Here is a 9,695-nt window from a genome sequence, read left to right as displayed (position 1 = left end):
TCTGAAATGGTTGGTTCTGGTTGTTGTAACGTTAACACTAACAATCAATTACCCCTCAATGAAACAACTTTGGGTGTACCTTGGCTATCTCAAATAATAAGTATAGAACCTGGTTGGCTAAGATGTGGCCAATGGACTCACCAGGCCTTGTTGCTCAGTGTGTTCTTCATGAAGGTGATTGCTGCCTCTGACAGGCCAGGGTAGCATCGGCCAAACTGGATCTTCCCCTTCCGGATGTTTCTGTCCCTCTCCCAGTTGAGGTCTGAGTGGAACGGGCTGTCTGCACTCAACCTAGATGGTTAGAGCGAGGATACATCAGAGGACAAAAAGAGGAATACATGGCAGTATTACTCTACACTGAGTATACAAAACATTAGGAACACCTTCCTAATATTGACACAAACCAGTGCTCCTGGCACCTACTATCATACCCCCTTCACCATCTGAATGGCACACATACAGTACCTTGCAAAAGTAGTCATCCCCCTTCCTATTGTGTTGCATTACAACCTGTAATTTAAATGGATTTTTATTTGGATTTCACATAATGGACATACACAAAATAGTCCAAATTGGTGAAGTGAAATGTAAAATAAATAAATAATAATAACTGTGCGTGCATATGTATTCACCCCCTTTACTATGAAACCAACTACCTTCAGAAGTCACATAATTAGTAAATAAAGTCCACCTGTGTGCAATCTAAGTGTCCCATGATCTCAGTATATATACACCTGTTCTGAAAAGGCCCCAGAGTCAGCAACACCACTAAGCAAGAGGCACCACCAAGCAAGTGGCACCATGAAGACCAAGGAGCTCTACAAACTGGTCAGAGACAAAGTTGTGGAGAAGTACAGATCAGAGTTGGGTTATAAAAGAATATACAAAATTTGGAACATCCCACAGAGCACCATTAAATGCATTATTTAAACAAATTGAAAGAATATGGCACCACAACAAACCTGCCAAGAGGGCCGCCCACCAAAACTCACAGACCAGGCAAGGAGGGAATTAATCAGAGGCAACAAAGAGACCAAAGATAACCCTGAAGGAGCTGCAAAGCTCCACAGCAGAGATTGGAGTATCTGTCCATAGAACCACTTTAAGCCGTACACTCCACAGAACTGGGCTTTACGGAAGAGTGGCCAGAAAAAAAGCCATTGCTTAAAGAAAATAATTGCTGTACACCAGCAGAACCCATCCAACTTGAAGGAGCTGGAGCAGTTTTGCCTTGAAGAATGGGCCAAAAATCCCAGTGGCTAGATGTGCCAAGCTTACAGAGACATATCCCAAGAGACTTGCAGCTGTAATTGCTGCAAAAGGTGGCTCTACAAAGTATTGAGTTTGGGGGGGTGAATAGTTACGCTCAAGTTTTGTATTTTTGTTTAGTATTTTTGTGTTATTTCTTGTTTGTTTCACAAAACAATATTTAGCATTTTCAAAGCAGTAGGCATGTTGTGTCAATCAAAAGATACAACCCCCACCCAAAAAAATCTATTTTTATTCAAGGTTGTAAGGAAACAAAATAGGGAAAATGCCAAGAGGGTGAACACTTTCACCAGCCACTGTACACAATACATGTCTCAATTATCTAAAGGCTTAAAAATCCTTCTTTAACCGGTCTCTTCCCATGTATCTACACCGATTGAAGTGGATTTAACAAGTGACATCAATAACAGATCATAGCTTTCACATGGATTCACTTTGTCGGTCTATGTCATGTAAAGCACAGGTGTTGTTAATGTTTTGTATACTCAGTGTTTTGTATATAGGATCAAACTGACGCATCCTGGGCAATCGGGGCTCTAAACATTCAGAGAAGTGTAATTATTGCTAAATGAATAAATCCTCATTTGTCTTTCTATACTTACATTATAAATGCTAACACCCCAATAGCCCAGATGTCAGTCTCAGGTCCGACTCCTTGTCCGTCAAGGATTTCCGGAGCTTTAGGAAGGACAATGTAAACTGACAAAACATGATAGAGAGAACATTCTTCATAAGAGTTTTACATTAAATAACGTTTCCAGAAGTACATGCCAGTTAATATATCGTTTTGTTCAACACGTCATCCTTCCTGGTAATCGTCCCAAGTCATCCTCTTGCTGTACCTTTCTCTTGTCCCTGAATATGCTCTATGTTGAGTGTCTGTCCGGGCGTGAAGGACTGAGCGGAGCCCAGGTCTACGATCTTCAGCATGTTGCAGTCCGTCACCAGCATGTTGTCTGACTTGAGGTCCAAGTGGACAACGCGACGGCCGTGCAGGTAGTCCACGGCACTCAGGATCTGAGCCAGCAACTCTGCTACATGGAGCTCAGAATACAGGTGTCTGTTTGGGGGAAGGAGGGAGGGAGGAGGGAGGGTGGGAGGTGAAGTATAGTCCCTTTTTGTTTATATAAAACCCATCTTCTGCATGTGGTTTTCACTAACCACCATTGATACTCTGTAAGATGCAAGTCCCCTTAGCCAGCTAACACTACAAACCAACACACACACCACCCCCAAACACTACTAAGTAATGTTGTAATGTAAAGCAGGCAGCGATCATATTCAATGGTGTGTCTGTCTGACCTCTCAGCCAGGTTGTAGAGCAGCTCTCTGCCGGCACACAGCTCTTGGATGAGCACCAGGTAGTAAGGGGTTATGTACGCTGTGTGCAGCTGCACCAGGTTGGGGTGGTTGAGCCTCTTCAGCAGCTGGTACTCTCTGAGCACCAGCTGTCTCTTCTCTGGCCTGCAGGGGGTGATCTTGGCAGCAAACAGCTGCTGGCTCTGGCTGTCCTGACACTGGGTCACCACGCTGAAACGGCCCCTGATACGGACAAAATGTTGCAAGTAGTGGTGAGAGACATTGCACACACCTCTGTCTAGGCTACTTGCAGGCATGAAGTAAAGATGTGTCATAACTTTTAGAAAAATATGTGTATGCTGTTGTGCAAGGGTTTACATTATAATTTAGATATGCTAAATTAGTACACATTCACGTCGTCCATAAGAAACTGCAACTTTCCTAACCCGGTATAGATATTCAGTACCTGTTGATCTCCGAGAGGAAGCTGTAGGTCTTGTGGCTAGGTTGACCTCCTGACGTACTGCCCTTTGAACCTGGGGACTCTGTCTGGATGAGGGGAATGTGGGTCTCTGTAGTTCAAAGGAGAAGTATTATGTCTGGCCACACACTCAACAAGGGAGAGGGAGCACTAAAACAGAACATCAAAGACTTTCACCAATAAACATATACATTTACATAAGGAAATCAAAATTCTATATTTAGAATTTTCTTGCCTTCAGGATGGGTTGCCATAACAACAGGTGGAGAAGGGTCACTAAAAGGTCCTGTGCCTGTCTTGATGATGCAGCCAACCCTGAACACGTACCCTGCTCCTCTGGGTAAGTCCTTCACCACGTAGCAACTGTCTGTCACCTCCTCCGACAGGAGCTTCCACTCCACACCTGTAGAAGCACAGAGTAAGGACGTTTCAAATATATGTTGAGATCGTCATCACCAGTTGCCCACTCCAGTAGATAGTGTTGTTAACAAGACAAACTTGTTAAGTTTAGCGTAGCTTCACTTCACCTGGACATATCCATTTTTGTACAAAATTGAAATATTCTGTGTGATCTGTAAGCAGTGTTTTTTTTACCATCTGTGCTGTACTGAACACCGTAAACCACTGGGTCGCTGGACTGCATTGGTCTCCATACCAATAGAAATCCACCTGCCTCCAACTGGTGCACATCCGGCCTGGTGGGGCGGATAGGCATTTCTGGAGAGAAAACAGAAAGACACATTTAGAATTGCAGAGAGACAGTATCCTGCTGAATAGATTGTAAATTGAGTCTATATATACTTGACCTGTGTTCTTTTTGAATGCAGGTATTTTGGGTATTTTGAAGGAGAAGAACTTGGATTTCTTTTTTGGGCTCTCCAAGCCAGGGCTTGCCTCTTGCTCAGGCGGAACAAGATATGAACCCTTTACAATCGGCCCTGCATCACACCAAGACACATAAAGATTCAGATTCTTCAGAACTAACTGAAAAAAGGTTTCCACCTCATGAGAGAGATCTCATTTTAAAAAGTGTACTAAACAAAATTGTACGGTAGCTCACCTCCCTTCGTTAAGTCCTCCTTGCTGGACGATTTAGTGAACAGCTTGGTGAGGCTAGAGGCTGATGCCCTCATCTTTTTCTTTAGTGACATGGTGGGGGTTTGGGGCTCCAATTCCCCTAGTGTGGGTCCCTGCTCCGCGCCCTCCAATTGGGAGTAGGAATGCCCTGCCCAGGACTGCCTGCGGAACAGATTAATTAACCCAACTTTGGGTGACATCCTAGGAGACTTCCCCGTGGGCGGTTTGGCCTCGAGGGCAGGTGTGGAAGCATGCCTCTGGAGTCGTGCCTTTGTATCTCTGGCCCTTGGGGCCTCTCTGGGGCCTTGATGGACAGACTGGGACTGGGTTTCACCGGCAGGACCTTCCTCTCTACCGCACCCTTATTTCTGTCCGTTGGGTTCTGGTTGGGGTGTGTTGTCCTTCTTGGTGGGATCTGAATTTGGCCTCTCTGGCGCTGGGGCTCCTGCTCAGCATCCTCAACCTCAGATGCCTGGAGCAGGGAGCAAGGGGACGGGGTGATCAGGGGCTCCTCCTGGTCATCATACTCATTCCCTGCTCTCCCTCTATGTGTGGCAAAAGGGCGTCCGTGGGACATATCCTCACAGGAGCCCAGCCTGCTGGAGGCCTCAGAGCCATGCTCGAGGATGAAGGACTCAGCCAGGGAGCCCTGCGAGCCAGCCAGGTTCTCCACTTCCTCCTTCCCTGGTCTCCCCTGCTCTGGCATAGAGCTCTTTTCTTGACCAGCATGGGGCAATTTTGCACCCAGTTTCTGAAGCTTGGCTATAAGCTGTGCGGGAGCCACTGCCACTGAACCTCTTCTACCTTTGATCTGGGGAGGGGCAACGACTAAGCTCTTATCCTCCTCTTCATCAGTGAAATCCTCCTTAAGACTCAAAGCACCTTCCTCTTCACTGCGTTTGGCGGATCCTGGTGAGCGTCGGGAGTAGTCGTCCAACGACCTGCTCCTCCTGTGCGGGGGTGCATTGTGCGAGAGGCCGACCCCGCTGTCGAAGGAGCAAGACTTGAGCATGGACGACTGCAAAGACCCTCGCCGTTGCCCGTGATTGGTATCTCCCTCGTCCTCCATGTACTCAATGAGCGGCTCGTTAAGGCGGCTAGAGAGGCTGCTGCGGTGCGGTTTGCGGCCCCTCTCCTGTTTTTTGGCCTGGAACTTGTCCCTGAGGGTCATGTGGCGGGCGGACATGGGCGAGAGCTGCGCGGAGCTGTCATAGAAGGTGCTGTGGATCAGGCTGCTCCTGGCGATGCGCCCTCCTTCACTCCCGGAAACGGAGCTGTCATCACCCTCGGAGAAGTACAAGGATGGGCTGCTGTCTCGGCTGACCCTCCGTTCCCTCTGGGGGGTTGGCTGCCTGGAGGTGTCCGAGGACCCTACGGACTGCCTGCTTATGCTCCTTTCTAGCATGATACTCTGTCCTCCCATCTCCTCTTCCTCCATGATCCTCTCCTCCTCCTCTTCATCCAATTTAAGCTTGGCGAAGGGCTCAGGGATCCTGGCTCTCTCCATGAGGAGATCGAAGTCTTCCTCCTCCTCATCTTCATCCTCCTCTGTGGTGGTGCAGTGGTGGAAGAAGTCCCAGGCGTCGGCCTCGTCGTACTCCGAGGAGGAGCCGCTGCTCATTGAGGTGCTGCTGGGCTCGTGGGGTCCCGCGGGGCTGTGACAGAGGTCTCCCGAGGAGGGGCATCGAGCAGCTCTGGGATGGACCTCAGGGTGAGGACAGAGCCCAGGCAGGTCAGAGAACGCTGGGTTGCGAGGGGAGATAACGCAGGTGAAAGAGAAGACAGCACAGTCATACAAAGCTGTCAAGAGACAGTTAAGTAAACACTGGATATACTGCATAAAGAGAGAGATGAGACAAGACTGCACTGGACAGAGTTGAAAGTCTCATTACTGTACCTGCCATTTCCTCCTTGAGATAAAGACTTTCAGAGCCCTTGTGTTGATGACATCAGTTTCATCCTCGCTCTGACAGTGTAATCAAAATGACAGAATGTATTAGGCAAGAGTTTGTTTTTCCTCCATTTATTTCATTCGTCTCCGTCAACCCTGGCTGAGACATACCAGTAAATAAAATGGTATAACTCTTACTTGGAACCATTCATGCCCCAGACACTCAAATGCAGTTGGTCGCTTTCTGAAGAGAGAACAAATAATTTAGAGTTATATCCATATGATATATATTTGCGGCGAGGGTAGGAGGGATCTTTATTAATTTCAATGGTGGTGTATCTTACTCTGGGTCTGGCTGCAGGACCATACGGAGGAAGTCCTGAGCCTCTGTGCTCCTGTAGATGAGGTCAGGTGCGTCCCAGTTCAGTGTCCCCTCCCCCACCTTCAGCAGAGTGGCCCGGTCCGTCTCCCCCACAAATGGACAGCGGCACATCAGACTGCCAGGACACAGCATGATTTCACCGGTCAACGCTCACTCGCATTACATGTATGATGACAATATAATATATAATATCAAACCTCAAATCAGTACTTACCATAAATACGCCACAACACCAATGGACCTAACAAAGATAAGACATTTCTGTAGTGATAAATCATGACATTGTACCTTCACATGACAGGAATGTCACAAACAGTAGCATAGATGTACTGAAACAGAGAGTACATTTAGCTTACCAGATGTCACTTGCCATAGTGACAGGGTCTTGATGTATGATCTCAGGTGCTACAAACTCTGGAGTGCCAAACTGGCTATACTGGTGTCTGGAAGTGTCCATCTCTTGACAGAAGCCAAAGTCACAGATCTTGATCTCCTCTCTGGGTGGAAACACCATTAGGATATTGTCCGGCTGTGTGAATTACAGACAGTGGGTGAGGGAACAGAGTAGTAGAATTAATAAAGCCTGTTCTATTCATTCTATTTCTATGTGTGGGAATTGATCATGTAATGTGAATGACCATTCTGAATTGTTTCAATGCACACAAAACAAAATGTATGTATTAAGAATCAAATGAAATATACCAACTGCTTTATGAATATGGATGTAGGAAGAGCTTACTTTGATGTCCAGATGAAGAATGTTCATGCTGTGGATGTGACCAACTCCCTCCAGGATTTGCTGAACGTACATCTGCACCTGGTACATTATACGGGCAGGTTGTAAGCATTCGGACAAAACAGGTCCAACAATGTTGTGTTTTACATCATTTAGCAGACGCTCTTATCCAGAGCAATTAGGGTTAAGTGCCTTGCTCAAGGGCACATCAGCAGATTTTTCACCTAGTCAACGGATTCAAATCCGTTACTTTTCGGTTACCAGCCTGCACCCTTAACCGCTAGGCTACCTGCCGCCCTTCACAGAATAGAGATGTAATGTTTTACCTCTATCTCACTGACCGATCCCTTCAACAGCAGATGATCAAGAAGACCATAAGAAGAGCAGCTATAGATGGTATTAAGAAGAATATACAGAGTTATACATTGATCAAATTGAGCACAAATTTGTTTTTTTTGTTGTCCTCATGTTCCATTTCCTACTCCAGGTTTGATTTGTTTTATTTATTCGCACCAAAGAAAAGATGTGAAAGACAAAATAGTACCGATTTTTTTAAAACTCACAAACACGGTGTGCAGGTGAAGTTGTTCAAGCTCACAAGCTACAGTATGTTTTATTATTTACATTTCCACTCTTCATCAGAGGACTGTATGTGGAAGGATACGCTTCAGTGACCAGGACCAGGGTCCTGCGTGTAGAGAAGAAGTCCAGCAGACAGGACACCCTGGGGTGAGCCAACCGGGAGAGCAGGTCTCTCTCCTGGAAGGCCCTGGTCCTCGTACTGCTCCTCAGGGGCAGGAACTTGGCGGCAAAGCCCTCACCAGTCCTCCTGTGGGTAACCCGCTTCACCACCCCATATGTGCCTCTACAGACACAGGGAGAAGACAAAGGACGGAAGACATTTTAGATAATTGGGACACAGCTAAAGGGAGCGTAAGTCTCCACAGTTGCAGATTGACTGCAGACTTGGTAAATAGGATACCCCAAACAGGTCAGTATTTACCTCCCTATCTCCTCATGGACGTCATACACAGAGAGCAGCTTCCTCCTCTTCCCAAGCTCCACCTCTCTCTCCTGCGACTCCAGTGGACCTGCAGAGAAGAGGACCATGGCCATGCAGTCACAGGTAGTCCAGACAGAGAATATCATGTATGTGCAGTTAAGTTGGTTTCAGATAAGGATGCACACCTTCCAAGCATATTGTGGTAAAACTGCCGAAGGTTTGGCATCAGCTAGCTTGAATGAATGTAACAATAAGGACAGTGAACAGAAAGACATACCCCACTGGGCACAGACATAAATTCAACATCTATTCCACGTTGGTTCAACGTAATTTCATTGATTCAACCAGTGTGTACTCAGTGGGATGACTCTAGCAAAAAGTTGTGCACTACTGTAGAAGGGAAAAGGGAATCATTTGAGAAACTGCGTATGTGTGTCCTGAGGCCTCACCCTCCTCCACTGTGAGCTGAGCCTGACAGGATGTGTGTCCGGAGTCGTTATAGGCCCAGCAGGTGTAGATGCCACCATCCTCGCTCTCCGGGTACAGCACAGTCAGAGAGCAGCGTGCACCATTCTGGACCACCTCCACATTCTCATTGGCCAACAGCTCCTCTCCATCCTCCAATCATATAAGAGTGACAAAGTAATAAGGTACAGCTTCTAAGACAACACAGGGGGTCTCAGACTCCCGGCAGTAGAAGAGGATACCAAATATTACAAAGGCAACAGAATCCATATATACTGAACAAAAATCCAAACACAACATGTAAAGCAGGACTGTCCAACCCTGTTCCTGGAGAGCTATCATCCTGTAGGTTTTCACTCCAACCCTCATCTAGTGCACCTGATTCTAATAATTGGTTACTTAAAAAGCTGAATCAGGTTGGTTACAACTGGGGTTGGAGTGAAAATCTACAGGAGGGTAGCTCTGCAGCAACATGGTTGGACAGCCCTGATGTAAAGTGTTGGTCCCATGTTTCATAAGCTGAAATAAAAGATACATTTGCACAAAAAGCATATTTCTCAAATTTTGTACACAAATTAGTTTACAACCCCGTTATTTGAACATTTCTCATTTGCCAAGATAATCCATCCACCTGACAGATATGGCATATCAAGAAGCTGATTAAACAGCATGGTCATTACACAGATGCACCTTGTGCTGGGGACAACAAAGGCCACTCTAAAATGTAAAGTTCTGTCACACAATACAATGTCTGAAATTTTTGAGGGAGTGTGCAATTGGCATGCTGACTGCACAAATGTTCACCAGAGCTGTTGCCAGGGAATTGAATGTTCATGTCTCTACCATAAGCAGCCTCCAGTGTTGTTTTAGAGAAATTGGCGGTATGTCCAACCAGCCTCACAACCGCAACCGCAGACCACGTGTAACGACACCAGCCCAGGACCTCCACATCCATCAGATTGTCTGAGACCAGCCACCTGGACAGCTCATGAAACTGAGAAGTATTTATGTCTGTAATAAAAACCTTTTGTCTGGAAAAACTCATTCTGATTGGCTGGGCCTGGCTCTCCAGTGGGTGGGCCTGGCTCCAAA

The 9,695-nt window shown here is 46.6% G+C and overlaps 1 protein-coding gene across 1 annotated transcript in view; it reads right to left on the bottom strand.

Annotated features, from left to right (window-relative positions):
- Positions 1-9,695, bottom strand: part of LOC123997379 (obscurin-like) — a 56,398-nt gene that overhangs the window by 1,042 nt on the left and 45,661 nt on the right. The window contains 21 exon segments of the mRNA XM_046301547.1: positions 142-291; positions 1,872-1,968; positions 2,112-2,329; positions 2,572-2,811; positions 3,035-3,140; positions 3,285-3,452; positions 3,644-3,766; positions 3,856-3,987; positions 4,110-4,401; positions 4,404-5,770; positions 5,773-5,869; positions 6,024-6,092; positions 6,216-6,261; positions 6,362-6,514; positions 6,614-6,640; positions 6,756-6,928; positions 7,139-7,216; positions 7,462-7,522; positions 7,800-8,000; positions 8,139-8,226; positions 8,588-8,756. Coding sequence (XP_046157503.1) covers positions 142-291; positions 1,872-1,968; positions 2,112-2,329; positions 2,572-2,811; positions 3,035-3,140; positions 3,285-3,452; positions 3,644-3,766; positions 3,856-3,987; positions 4,110-4,401; positions 4,404-5,770; positions 5,773-5,869; positions 6,024-6,092; positions 6,216-6,261; positions 6,362-6,514; positions 6,614-6,640; positions 6,756-6,928; positions 7,139-7,216; positions 7,462-7,522; positions 7,800-8,000; positions 8,139-8,226; positions 8,588-8,756 — 4,055 coding nt within the window.

The sequence above is a fragment of the Oncorhynchus gorbuscha genome, linkage group LG02, assembly GCF_021184085.1.
Source record: "Oncorhynchus gorbuscha isolate QuinsamMale2020 ecotype Even-year linkage group LG02, OgorEven_v1.0, whole genome shotgun sequence".
Classification (NCBI taxonomy): Eukaryota; Metazoa; Chordata; class Actinopteri; order Salmoniformes; family Salmonidae; genus Oncorhynchus; species Oncorhynchus gorbuscha.
The sequence above is the reverse complement of the archived record's forward strand: the minus strand, read 5'-3'. Positions and strand labels throughout refer to the sequence as shown.